Genomic DNA, 14944 nt, shown 5'->3' with positions numbered 1-14944 from the left:
CTTTGATATATATCTCCCCCCCCGGTTTGATACTCGATACGTTCAGTTCATTTAAGAAAGATTCCTTAGACTAGCAGTGTCATCCTTAAGCCTCCAGTGGTAAATGTTAAGTTACAAACGTTAAATTACTAATTGTTTTAGAACAGTGGACTGGCAGTAGAAATAATTAATACAATTTGCAACAGAATTTCATACAAAAGGAGCCATGGATAGCTAAGTACTTCATTTTTTCCCTTTGAATGTGTTGCATATATACACATCCTGTTGCCTGGTACCATACTGGATTACTAATTTGTTTCCCCAAAATGCCCGAATATAGAGAGGTAGATATATCATTCCCAGTTTGGAACATTATATATACATTCCACCATTTGGAACATTATATATAGAACATTTTATATATCTTCCACCGTTTGATACTCAATATATTCAGTTTATTTAAGAAAGATTCTTTAGACTATCAGTGTTGTCCTTAATATAATATAGTAGACAAACATCTGACTAACATGATATTATATATACAAGCAATCAGGTTATAACAGAAGATAACTGGTTTTTCTTGGCAGCACATATAGCCTCCTTTGAAACAGCAATTTGATCTTGTAAAAAGAAAAAAAAAAAAAATCAGCTCACTTGAAACGTTATTATTTACTAATTAAAATCTAAAGCTATTAAAATGTTAAGCAGTGCTAATTAGGACTCTTCAGGCATTTTAGGGAAACAAATTAGTAATCCAATATGGTACCAAGCCACAGGAGATATATATGCAACACATTCAATGAAAAAAGAATGAAGTACTTAGCTATCCATGATGTCCTTTATATGAAATTCTGTTGCAAACTGTATTATTTCTACTGCCAGTCCACTGATCTAAAACAATATGTAACTTAACATTTTTACCATTAAAAGAACAGATCGCAAAGCTCAGAACAGCCAATTCATCCTTTACTTTTGTTTACACATGTTAAAGGTTCATATTGGCAGGAGTACTACTTGCAAACAGGAGGCAGCCTTTTCTAAGACAGCAGCATCAAAATAAAAGCTCAGCTCCTGATAAAATGTCAGACAGGTGTTGATTCAAGGATGGAACTGCCAACCATATTTCTGCTATACATTCATGTGTTAGGCATATGTCTTGTGACTACCTAATAATATCTCCATGAACAAATATATTGTGTATGAGCACTAGTAGGTATTCACATATGCCGATGTAATTTTACAATTACTTTTTTTTGTAAATAAATGTAAACTACAATGGAGTACAACCAGACACACAACTTAACTAAGGTATGGACAAACATTCCCTTTAGGTACTCTAAAATGTGAGGGTGAGCTGCAGCTGCTCTAGAGCGCACAGCAGCTATTATGATGAAAACATTACATGTGCATGGTCCTGTAACAATACAAGCTAACCTAGTGAGGAGGGCTTCAAATTAGGTTTGCCAGAGGATGGAGACCAAAGCCCCAAGGTAAGTGGGGAAGCAGGTGACCTGGAAAAAGCATAAGCTGGAAGGGGCAACAGGAGGGGCCAGCAGAAAAGGCTGATGGGAAACACTCAATGCTTTCTTTTTACCACAGTCTTCAAGGCAAGGTCAGCTTCCACACTACTGCACCTGGCAGCAGTTTGGGAAGCAGGTCAGCAATAGTGGTGAATGAGCAGGTTAGGGACTATTTAGAAAAGCTGGATGTGTACAAGTCTGTGGAGCCAGACATGATGCACCCAAGGGTGCTGACGGAGTTGGCCAATGTGATTGCAGAGCCACTGGCCATCATCTTTGAAAACTCAGCGATTGGAAGAAGTCCTGGATGACTGGAAAAGGACAAATACAGCGTCCATCTTTAAGAAAAGGTAAGGTGGAAGAGCCAGGGAACTACAGACCAGTCAGTCTCACCTCAGTCCCTGAAAAGAATCATGGAGCCGGTCCTCAAAGAATCAATTTCTAAGCCAGGGTGGGCAAATACGGCCCACAGGCTAAAATCTGGCATGCCAGGCACTTTCATCCGGCCCAGGTGCCCCCCCCCCCAACCCTTCCACCTGCAAGGGTGGGAGCGAGGCACCTACACTCACTCCCAACATGTCCTATCATACCTCACTCCCACCCTTGTGGGCAGAAGGGCCAGCCCCCCTAGCACAGGCAGGGTTGCTGCTGCAGGCTGCCTTGGCATCCTGCTTCCTCTGGGCAGCAGGCAGGGAAGTAGGGCAGGGGGGGCTGCTGTAGCTGGGTGGGAGTGGAGTGTGGGGCTGGCTGCAGCATGGAGCCCTTGCCCAGGAGTGGGCTGCAATAGCATGGAGCTCAGGTGGGCAGGGTGTGGGTGTGAGGGAGGGGTATGAGGACCCCTCCCCCACACCCCCCCATAGTGCGCAGCCCTGGCAGGCAGTGGGGGGGCAGCAGCAACAGGAGTGTGTGGGGGTGCTCTGCTTGGCACTGGTACCTGACTCCAGCCAGCACTGTGAGGAGTGCAGCACCCACTGGGCTGTTTGATTCCCCAGTGCTCCCTCCATTGGCAGGGCACAGGAGGGAAGCCCCAGGCACTGGAGTGGGCTGGGGTAGGGAATGCAGCCGACTCCAGTGTCTGGGGCTTCCCTCTTATGCCCCGCAAGCGTGGGGAGCACCAGGGAACAAAAGGGCCCAGCAGGGGCTACACTCCTTGCTGTGACACGAAGCACTGGCCAGAGCCGGGGCACCAGTGCCCTGCCTGCTGCTGCACCATGGAGGGAAGGGGGGGGGTCCCCACACCGCTCCCACCCCACAACCCCCACCTTGCCCCACACACATACCTGTGTTGCTTGCGTTGACTGCAGGAAAGGACAGTGTATTCCAGAGCCACACACCCGCACCCCACAAATGCAACAACCCACAACATACCCCATGGCCCCCCCCACAGCCACACCCCCTCACACACTCCCCCCTGTACATGCACACACACAAAATACACACTCACCATACACACACAACCAACCCCCCCATGCAACACACAGTACTAAGAATTTATTTTTGAGTTATTATACAAGTACCTCCATATACAATATGGAAACAATTCATGACAAAAATATTTTTTGTAATAAAAATTAAAATGCGTTATAGCAGGTGTTTGACTTTTAGTGAATGATTTGTTTTTTTCTGGCTCTAAGATGGTAACTCCCCACTCCTAAAAGGAGCTTTTTTGGGGGGCAAGGGGGTGGGGAACCTGTCGTGGGGCATGGCTACCCATACAGCCCCCGACAGCTCACCAACCCTCATTAAGTGGCCCTCCACCTGAAATAATTGCCCGCCCCTGTTCTAAGCACTTGGAAAAGAACAGCCAGCATGGGATTCACCAAAGGCAAATCATACCTGACCAACCTGATTGCCTTCTATGATGAGATGACTGGCTCTGTGGGTTCAGGAAGAGCAGTATGTGTGATCTACCTTGACTTTAAGCAAGGCTTTCAATACAGTCTCCCACAACAATTCTCACAAGCAAGGTAAGGAAGTATGAGTTGGATGAAGGGACTGTGAGGTGGACAAAAAAACCTGGTTGGATCATTGGGTTCAAAGGGTAGTAATCAATGTCTCAATGTCTAGCTGGCAGCCAGTATCAAGTGAGGTGTCCCAGGGGTCAGTCCTGGGGCCAGTTTTGTTCAATATCTTCATAAGCAACCCAGAAGATGAGATGGCGTGCACCCTCAGGAAGTCTGCAGATGACACCAAGCTGGGAGGAGCAGTAAATATGCTGGAGGGTAGAGCTAGGATTCAGAGACCTTGACAAATTGGAGGACTGGACCATGATTGGTCTCATGAGGACAAATGCAAAGTTCTGTACTTAGGACAGAACAATCCCATGCACCAGTACAAGCTGGGGATCAACTGGCTAAAACAGCAGCTCCACAGAAAAGAACCTGGAGGTACTTGGTAAGCTGAATATGAGCCAGCAGTCTGCCCTTATTGCGAAGAACTAAGCATACTGGGCTGCATTAGTAGCAACGTTACCAGCAGATCAAAGGAAGTGATTATTCCCCTCTATTCAGCACTGATGAAGCCACATCTGGAGTACTGTGTCCAGTTTTTGGCCCCCCATTAAAGAACAGATTTAGACAAATTGGAAAGAGTCCAGCGGAGGGCAACAAAAATAAATAGGGGGCTGAGGCACATGGCTTCTAAGGAGGGGCTGAGGGAGCTGGACTTTTAGTCTGCAGAAGAGAAGACTGAGGGGAAATTTAATAACAGCCTTCAGTTACCTGAAGAGGATAGAGCTAGACTGTTCTCAGTGGCAGTAGATGACAGAACAAGAATCAAGCGTCTCAAGTTGCAGCAAGGGAAGTTTAGGTTAGATATTAGGGAAAACTCTCACGAGGAGGGTAGTAAAGCACCGACCGGAACAGGTTACCCAAAGAAGTCTCCATTCCTGGAAGTTTTTAAGACCTGGCTAGACAAAGCCTTGGCTGGGATGATCTTGTTGGGGATGGTCCTGCTTTCAGCAGGGGGTTGGACTAGTTCAGTGTTTCCCAACCTTTTCCAGCCCAAGGCACACTTAGATTACTCAGACAGTAAAGAAGTTCCTTATGTCCAGCCTGAAACGGTCATGGAGGAGTTTGTGATGATTTGACCTTGTCATCCCTTGGGGCACTCTGGTAAACAGAGGTTCCCTCAGATCCTGGTAAGTTTATGAGGGGTGCTCACCAGGATCTCGGGGAACCTCTGTTCACCATAGCGCCCCAAGGAATGACAAGGTCGAATGGTCACAAACTCCTCCATGACTGTTTCAGGCTGGACATAAGGAAGAATTTCTTTACTGTCTGAGCCCCCAAAGTTTGGAATAGACTGCCGCCAGAGGTGGTTCAAGCACCTACACCGAACACCTTCAAGAGACATTTAGATGTTTATCTTGCTGGGATCCTATGATCCCTGCTGACTTCCTGCCCTTTGGGCAGGGGGCTGGACTCGATGATCTTCCGATGTCCCTTCCAGCCCTAATATCTATGAATCTATTAATAAAAATTTTCTGCGGCAGACCTGTCAAGACATTCCCCATCCTCATACCTATTGTAGCTCATTGCCATGGCAAAATTCCATGGCACACCTGTTCATTTCTGATGGCACGCTGGTTGGGAAACACTGGACTAGATGACTTCCTGAGGTCTCTTCCAACCCTAATTAACTATATTGCCTCAACTTAGAATCATAGAAAACTGACTTTTAACAGAACAAAGTCAAAGCTGAAGTGGTTCTGCTATATTTACATCTGGTTTGATGTTGCAGTGTCACAACAGTTGCTTTGAAACAGTTTTTATTTGGTATCCTTTGATGGTGATACAGTTACATCTGTCTACAGCCCTACAGTTGGTCAGAATGTAGGCTGTGTATCTGTACCATAGCAGCAGATGGCAGGAGAACAGGAAACATCCTGGTTGCCTTGAGCAAGCAACTACCAAGGTATTGACTAGAGTCAGATGACATCTCCAATAGTATAGCTGACACTGACTGGATTATAAAACTTACCCTTTCAGGGGTAAACGTCCACTGGCTTGCATGGCCACCCCTATTCAGGGGTTTATATCGTGTATCCATTACATTTTTATGACGATTTACACATGATTATACCAGTGTAAAGCAACTGTCCAGGCTCTACATTTGTAACTGATACTCTAATGAAAAAGTCTCACCCCCCAAGTTGTCAAAATTTCAAAGTTAATTTACAATAGGGTCTAAGACTTAAACAACCTCTACCTGCTGACTGGGGTAAGATGGTGGAGGACTATCCACTTTTGTTTCATCTTTCCTTAATGTTCTTTTTCCTAGATTTATTTCTTCCTTCCGAGTTCCTGGTGGTTCACCACTGCTTTCACCATCTGCCTCTTCATCATCTGCTTCTGAGGAACTGCTGCTAGTACTGCTCACCTGAGGAGACTGAAAATCAGTAGTTTTTAATACAAAGAATATGCTATTCCCCAACAGGCATTTTCTTCTGACAGATAAGATACAATTTAAACAGATACATACCTCATCTTTCAATGCCATGTTTTCTCCTCCACCATTTAGTTCACTGTGGATTCCATTCATATTGGCTACAACCTCTGCATCATCATAATTGTTCAGTGGATAGATATCAGCAAATTTTGCTGATAACGGTGCAACATCTTCATCATCACTACCACTGGGGGGAAAATAGGCTTACATAAATCATGATGCCCAGTAACCTCTGCTATTGTGAAAGTAGGTACTAGAACACTGAAATGAAATAAAGTTTAGATCGTAATTTGTATAAATATTCTGATTTAATTTAAAACGATCTGTTTCAATAAATTTTAATCACTAAAACATAACTATGTATCATCCAACCTGTTTAAAAGTAATAGCTTAATTTTTAACAGAAAGTTGGGACTAAAAATAAGATTGTATAATGTTTTTATGTACAATATTTTTTCCTACTGCTTTCACTTCCTGATATTCATTGACTATAACATGATGGGGTAAAAAACCACTTTGCCTTTTATGAAAAAAGCATATCTAACAAATTGCTTGGAGGGGGAAAAAAGTTTAAAATATTTTGAGAATTCTGAGCATAATCATCTGATCAATCATTTTAATACTTCTGTGAAGCACATTACCGTGCTAGTGTGGTGATATAAAAATAGTGTTTAACTATAAGCTCTGGGAAGCATTTATTCTTGTAATTCCTAAAGATTTAACTAGAATATTTTCCCTGCCACAGCTAAAAAAAAAATAAAGATGCATGCTTAGTTACCTACCTTGCAGGGATGCTGAAAAAATTAATTACAGGCAACCCCGCTTAACGCTGTTTCACTTAGCGCCATTTTGCTATAACACTCATTTTAAATTGATACCTAAATTTCACTTAGCACTCAGCAAGTTTTGTTATAATGCTCACGGCCATCATCTTGGGTCATCAAATACTTTTGGTTTCGCTTAACGCTCGTTTCATATAACACTCGTTTTTTCAGGAACCAATTAAGAGTGATAAGTTAGGGTTGCCTGTACGTAATACTTTGTACAGAACATCAAATACATAAAGAGCTTTTAAAGCGTGTATTATATCTCTCTGCATTCCAGGAAGTTTCTGTGCTGTGATCTAACTACAGTTCAGCACTGTTATGCATGGGTGAAACATGCCATAGGGATAGAAATATCCAACATATTAAAGGTTATAATGAAGGACAGAAAGAGCCTCCCCAAAAGGGAGAGTAAATGCATATTTTTCCATAATAATGTTTTATTTAGGAACTGCTACTTGGATTTAACTAAATTAGCTTCTCATAAGGCAGGTTAGACTATAGATCTTCTTTCCTCAAGAAGAGAAGTTTGCTTGAGTTTGAGATAACAGCTTCAAGGCAAAGCCGATCTGAAACATTTGGAAGATTTTTTTTTTTTTGACAAAATATAAAACACCCGATGGATATACATTATTTAAATATAGAAACAGGAGATTTTCAGGCAGTTGTTCACACTACATAATGTTCTGAAATAAGTGCAAGACACAAATAGAGAGATCAGGAAATTGACACTTAGGAAAAAAAATATTTGTATGATCCTCGGGTTGTGTTAGATTAGGGGTGGGCAAAATGAGGCCCACGGGGCCCTATATAAAATTTAGAAAATTAGTATTTATCTGCCCCTGGTTGCCTGTCATGCGGCCCTTGATGGCTTGCCAAAACTCAGTAAGCAACCCTCCGCCCGAAAAACTGCCTGCCCATGTTAGATGCATCTTGATTTAATGTGCAAAGCCAAAAACTGAACAAATTTCAGGCACTTCAGTGCCTTCAAATGGGGGTAGGGTAGGGAAAGTGATTGTATTAATTGGAACACCCCTACACATAGCAATTATGCAGCTACCTAAATTGCCAGAATACTACCCTTCTCAAAACTTTCTACATAAGTATTTTCCTGAATATAGGCTCTTATTATAAAAGATTAAATTTTTAGCCCTGGTGGACTGAAGACGCTTTGAAATGAGCCTGAAATATAAATCACTCAAGAAATTTATGTCTGAATTTATAAGCGGCCTGAAAAAATTAGCTGGCAGATTTGTACTATCCTCTATCATTTAAATAAGGTGCTAACATGGTATTATTTATGGACTTGTCATTAGAATTCAAACATCAGTTAAATTTTACTACTGATCACTTTAGCACACAGGTGTCAAAGATACAGGCAGTGAGCTAAATTCAGCCCAAAGTCCTGCCATCCCAGAGCTACAGTTGCTCTTCCTGCCACCAAATTTCCAGCCACATGGGGAGCCCCTTGGGCTGTATCTGCAACAAAACGTAGTGTCATTTGGCACATGACCTTGGAGATTTAGTGATGGAAGGAGTGGCAACTGCTGCGACTCCTGGAGCTGCAGCAATTAATGCTACTACTGCCAAATTTCCAGCCCTGTGAGCCACACATCACAACCCCATTTGAAACTCCTGCTTTGGCAGAATCAACCTAAGGAGTGAACACGCTACAGCAGCTTGGTTAGTTGCTGTCAACGGTTTCTCCATGTGGAGACACAAGTTCAACCCACTCCCACAATTTAAAAAATTATTTCTACCTCTTACACTTTGGGGAAGGGTCAAAACAATGGTAATACATATTGTACTTGACATCAAAAGTCTCAAAAACCATAGGCTCTATGATTTATACAGGAGATAAGTAGTTACATTTTTCACTTTTTTTTTTTTTTTTTTTGCTGGAGGTCTCGAATGAATGACTACTCAGCAGTTCTAGGGTGTGGAAAGATGAATAAATTATATCAAGTTAAAGGTGGGGGTGAAGATTGCAAAGGACACTAACCAGGTGTCAGGTTGCTGTTATTTGCATCTGCTCTTACCCTGCAGCAGGTGAATGGTAATCAAAGGCAGTTCATTCCAAATGAAGCAGGTCAAGGTTCAATGGCTTAGCTTCAATTAGCTCCATAACACGAACAGGCAAGCAAAATAATTACCACAGACCAGACTAATACACTTCCCCCTCTTCAGTTGGTACAATTTGTTCACCTGTCCACAGCTCTTGAGGATGATATTCACCAAATAAACTATTTTTTTAATCAGATGATTAACCATTAATGTCACCATTCTCACACATGAGAACTTAAATATTAATGTAACAAGATCTTAATCACTGGCCTTTCTAAAAAAAATAAATAAATAAACTAGCTCCATATTTCCTGAAAAGTCTTGTAGTGGCATGTTCCTGATTCACATGATGTCCCTTCTCAGAAGTAGTTCATTTATGGCATAAGTATAAAAATCAAGATGCAAGTGATTTTTCAAAGTATCAATTTCTCAATATTGCAGGAATGTGGACTGAAAAGACTGATGGGTCACCACTCAAATTTAACTCTGCTTCCACTAGTGGTTAAATGTAAATGTAGGGGTCTGTAGTAGATGAGAGATAAGAACTGCCATTTACCCTGTCAGATCATAGGTCCATCTTGCCCAATATCCTGTGTCACAGTGGCAGAGAGTGAATGCTAAAAGGGAGAGTGAACTGTGTATGACTAGAGATCCCCACCCCCCTACACTGGTCCTCTCTGATGCAGCCTCAAGCATTTAAGGTTTAGGAAGCTTTAATTCAGAGGCTGCATCCCTAAATCCTGGGCTCAATAGCTAGTGATGACTCTTTCCTTCAAAAAGTTGTTCAATCCCTTTTTGAATTTGGCTAAACTGTCAGCATCCACATCTGATTGCAATGAGTTCCACACTTTAATTACAGGCTGAAAAAGAACTTCCTTTTGTTAGTTTTACACTTAACATCTACTAGTTTCTTTTGTGACTCCTACCCTCTTGCATTAAGAATAAATAAATCCCCAATTCCTTTCTCTTCACCATTTAGTATTTTGTAAACCCTTATGTCCCCCATGAAGTGCCTCTTCTAAAGGGAATAAGCCTAGTTCTCCTTAGTCTCTCTCCATACTGCTAATCATCCATGTTGCCCTTCTCTGTACCCTCTCTAGTTCTTCTATATTCTTTTTGAAGTGTGGGGACCAGAACTGGATACAGTATTTAAGGTGTGGACACAACATGGACCTAAAAGCGGCATAATGTTACTTTCCATTTTGTTTACAATTCCCTCCTTAATAAACCCTAGTACTTTGGTTTAGGGACGCATCGATAGAGATTTGGGGGGCTGATACCAATAGCTGATCTTTAAGGAGACATACTGGCCAATACCAACCCAATTTCTGATATAGCTGAATGCAGCTGATAAGTTTGTTGTGGTGAAAGGGGAGGGGTGGGAAGGGGGGTATGTGTGTGTGTGGGGGGAATCAATGCCACCCCCCAGCGGTGAGGGAGGGAGTGGGGCTGGGGTAGGTGCTGCCCAGGCAGGGCAGGTGCAGGATGGAAAGGCTTCAAAGGATCTGTACTAGGCAGGTTGGGCAGTGGCAGCGCTGGGAGGAGGGCTATAGGGGGGCTGCAGCCACCCCAAATTCCACCGTAGCTCCCTCTCAGTACTGCTGCCACCCGCCCCAAGCACAATGCAGCACAGCCCCCAGCCCGCTTGGCGTACTCCATGCAGATCCAGGGGCACACATCACCCCCAGTGCCCTCCCAGACAAGCAGCGAGAGTCGCCAAATGAGCAGAGCACAGTGGGGAAACACCCCGCCATGGAGCAGGGGTGTGGCAAGCAGCGGAGTGGCAGCAGCACAGCATCTGTGCTGCCCTGCTCCTGTGAGGCAGCAGCATGGGGTGGCAGCGCTCCATCCCCTCCTGCTCCGTGTACCCCCTGGGACCTTTCAAAGTACCACCAGGAGTAGGCACACCCCCAGTTGACAACCCCTGCAATATCAGACCAATGTATTGGTGCATCTCTACTTTGTTTTCCCCTTTTCCTTTCCTTCGCAGTCCACCTTGATCCTTACAACTTGACATAATTTTGTGTCATTGGCAACACTGGCAAATCTGGCCACCTCACTAGTCACCCCCTTTTCCAGATCATTTATGAATATGTTGAACAGCACTGGTCCCAACACAGATCCCTGGAGGACTTCTTCCCATCCTGAATACTGACCATTCACACTCACTCTTTGCTTTCTGTCTTTGAGCCAATTTCTAATCCACAAGTGGATGTTCTCTGTAGTCTCATGACTACCTAATTTAGTTAGGAGTCTCTGATGGGGGACCTTGTCAAAGGCTTTTTTGGAAGTCCAAATATACTATGTCAACTAGATTGCCCCAATCTAGCATGATCTGCCTTTGACTCCTCCCCAGTAAATCATGTTTATCTGTGTGCTGAATAATTCTTATTCTTATTATTATTATTATTGTTTTTACCAGTTTCCAGGAACAGAAGTTAGGCTCACTGGCCTGTAGTTCCCCAAATCCCCTCTAGAGCCCTTTTTAAATATGGGAATCACACTGCCAGTTCTCCAATGGTCTGGTACCAACACTGGTTTTAGTGATAGGGTTCAGAGTTCTGTAATTTCTGATCTAAGCTCCTTCAGGAATGGTGGGTGAATACCATCAGGTCGCGGTGATTTGCTACTGTTTATAAATTTCCTCTACAACCTCATCTAATGAAACCTCAATTTGGGTCAGCTTCAGTAATTTGTCCCTAGAGAGGGATGGATCTAGTGATGGAATTTCCCTAGCATCTTCCACAGTGAACACGGCTCCCTGGCAGGTCTTCGGCTTCTGTGGTACTTAAAGTTTTATTGTTACCTTTTGTGTCTCTAGCAAGTTTCTCCTCAAATTCTCTCTTAGCTTGTAATTACAATTTTGTGTTTGATTTGCCAGTGTTTATGATCTTTTTCAATTTCCTCATTAGGATTTGACTTTCACTTTTTGAAATAAGCCTTTTTTCTGTTTATTGCCTCTGCAACTCTATCATTAAGTCACACCGGCTTTCTTTTGGTCCACTTTCCATTTTTTTTATTTGCAATATGCATTTGCTCTATGCCTCCAATATGATATTCTTAAGTAGTTCCCATGCATGTTCCTCACCTCCTTAGGGGCCCACTTTTAATCTCTGTTTAACAGAGATGTCTTTCAAAATATACACGTTTTTACTGTGATAAACTGAAACAGCTCTATGGTTAAATTTCCTAATCTGTCAGTGAAAGAACTTCTTTTAGTTAAATCTTTGTAATACCACTTAAAGAGTAGTGGCACATGATTTGAAAAGCCCACAAGGAATCCAGGCACCTTTAGGCCAAAGAACCCTGCTCCACATGGGTTTCAAGCTTAATACTGCATAGCAAATAAAAGAGTAAGTACAGTGATTCAAATCTATTGCCAATCTGATGGCAATGATGGAGACAAGCTGCATGGAGTCTCTCTCAGGCCTGAGATGCTGGTCCTAAGTAGCTAGGTGATTTGCCAGGAGGTGTGGAAACATCATTTGCATCTTTTCTTAGATTGTTGGGCATATATGGCCTGTTTTGCTACTGCAGAGGAATCTGAGAGTTGAAAAGACAAGATCAGTAAAGAAAGGAAGGATCGTTTCCTCTGTGTCAAAAGATCTCCCAAATACACAACTCCCTATAAGACTGTGAAGTGAACCAGAATTTGAGTTGTAGATAAACTTTTCCAGGCAAAACACAAAATAATTGTTTGCCATCTTGATAACTTTAAAAGGGCCAGCAACAACTTAAATAAAGGAATTCTATCTTCTGTAGAAATTGGTGGCAAAGGAGAGGTTTCCAACTTAGCACATTAAGTGGACTTATTAAGCTCTATTCATTAGCAACCTATGCTTTTTAACAAAACAGAGAAGAGCTACCATCTTAAAAAATGTCTCTCACCAAAATAAGTTGCTCAGTGGGAAATGACATCCAGGTTTGCAGGAGATCCCTACAGCAAAGCTCTACTCCTTACCATTTGAGACTGAAAATTAATGGCAGAAAAGACAACAACCTTTCTGAAATCCAACACATGCTTATCTTGCACAGAATTACCTGCATTCCTGTAAAGAATTTTAAATTACTTTAAGATTAATCATTTACAATCTAGCAAATGGGGCACTATGTGCTTGGCTTTTTAAGTGCAATAAATGTTAAATAATAAACTTTATGCAATGCCAGTTTCTCTTTCTAGGATGATTGACCTTTTGCAACTTGCCTTCCATTGTTTTTCAAATTCACTACGATTTAAAAATTTGCAATAAAAAACACTTACAAAGTTGGTGCAGAGCCATTATCTGTGAGGATTAGTCTGGGATGTTGCTGAACTGTAATAGGAGAGCTGGAACCTGATCCTGAGCTTGCTGAAGACATACTAGGTGGGCGGATCTCAGATAGATAATCCGGAGCAGAATCAATTTGTAGTGGTAACTGGTTAATATGGATGTCATCCGTTATTGGTGAATCCATGATGCCACATGTTAAAATGTGTGAAAGGCTGCAGTCATCACAAGTACATCTGCTCAAGAATTAAGATGATCACAAAACTTTACTTCACAGATTTTTCAACTATAGTTTTAAGTAGCTTTCAAATCTATTAATGCACTGTGCCTGCCACAATACTGGATTTTCCTTTTTTTCTTTAACACACAAAGTTAATGTTTTATTATGATCTCATGTTAAAAACATCAACTCACCTTCTTCTATAATTACAGTTGGGACAGTCAGGCATGCTCAGACGTGATGACAGCATATGCCTCATTGTGTCTGTGAAGTTGTTCTCTCCAGCTAGTGCTTTCTTGTTATTTAGCTAAAGTAAATTATAAAGCAGAGTTTTAGCGCTGCAAACATTTTCACTAAAGTTTTAATCATAGTTCACGATATACATAATTAATGGCAGAAATATTTTTTCCATTTGCAATATAGCACTTCAAAGGAAGCATGTCTAAATCAGGTAATAACTTGATAAACGTAATGTTTTGGTCATCACAGCACTATGTCAAAACATGTATAAATTAAAAGTTTAGATTTAAAAGTGATACATGTCTGGCATTCAAAATACATGCTGACTCAAAGAAAAAACATTTCTACATGAAAGAAATTAGACACCTTTGTCCATCTCTCTGGCCCATGTATAGATTTAGCCTTTTTTGTACAAATTCCTACTCTATCACTACACCAAGCTCTTTCACTTCAGCACTTCTCTCTCTTATTCAAAGATATGTGCAGAAGGACATTATTCGCAAGTGGAGGAAGAATGAAAAAACGTGCAAGTTTAGTTAGAAGCTGTACAGCCAACTCTGTTGCTACTCTAAGCTAGATCCAAATAAGAATTCAGAAGCCTAGAACAGGCAAGATTCAGGAACCTAACTCCAAAACTGCAATGAAAACCACCCCCACTTAGAAAACAAGCTAGTCCTGGAGATGCCCAACTCATTAGAACCCCACTGTCCGACCTCAAAGTTCTTCAGGTACCTGCTTGGCTTTTTCATGCCCAGACCTACACTCCTGTGAGCTGCTAAGTATTTATGTCCGTTGGGATTCAAGGACAAAGGACCCTTGACTTTCGTCTACTGAAGAGATTGCTGTAACAGGTGTGCAGAATTAGACATTTCACAGCAATTCAGTTGCAATCATTTTCATTTGAAATACAAATCAAGTAGAGTGAGCTAGTGCGCCCACCTGATGCAGCAGCTCAGTGGGTAGAAGGCTCACCCAGAAAACAGGAGATTCAGGTTAACTTCTCTGTTCAGACTGAGGCAGTTCAAAACCCCATCTACAACCTCCCAAACGCATGCATGTAACCAATGGGCTACAGCGGAGGTCAGCAACCTTTCAGTAATGAAGGACTGAATTAAACACTGCTCAGCTGGTAGGGCCAGATTGTATAACTTACTTTGGTGATGTTCACATGGAGGACAGAAGGTTGCATGAGATTTTTTTTTTTTTTTTTTTGATGGGGGTTGGGGGAAGAAGGGAGAATAGGTCTGGAAGATTAAATGTGTTTTGCATATTTTCTCTTTATTGTTAGGTTGTATTCATTACAAATTAGCGAGAGCACTGCAGTTGCATTTTGCTCACATAAGCTGATGTCAATACTTGTACTGCTTACATTCACCATTA

General features: G+C 42.0%; 1 protein-coding gene across 3 annotated transcripts in view; it reads right to left on the bottom strand.

Moving 5' to 3' along the window:
* Positions 1-14944, bottom strand: part of FAM193A (family with sequence similarity 193 member A) — a 152256-nt gene that overhangs the window by 32554 nt on the left and 104758 nt on the right. For 2 of the 3 annotated variants that reach the window (XM_059721519.1, XM_059721520.1), the window contains exons 10-13: positions 13519-13631; positions 13098-13340; positions 5982-6135; positions 5709-5888 (exon numbers count right to left, since the gene is read on the bottom strand). In XM_059721519.1, coding sequence (XP_059577502.1) covers positions 5709-5888; positions 5982-6135; positions 13098-13340; positions 13519-13631 — 690 coding nt within the window. The remainder of the gene's footprint in view (positions 1-5708; positions 5889-5981; positions 6136-13097; positions 13341-13518; positions 13632-14944) is intronic. The other variant, XM_059721521.1, reaches the window with a different exon arrangement.

This window comes from Alligator mississippiensis, chromosome 2 (assembly GCF_030867095.1).
Source record: "Alligator mississippiensis isolate rAllMis1 chromosome 2, rAllMis1, whole genome shotgun sequence".
Classification (NCBI taxonomy): Eukaryota; Metazoa; Chordata; order Crocodylia; family Alligatoridae; genus Alligator; species Alligator mississippiensis.
This window is presented reverse-complemented; position numbering and strand designations above follow the sequence as displayed.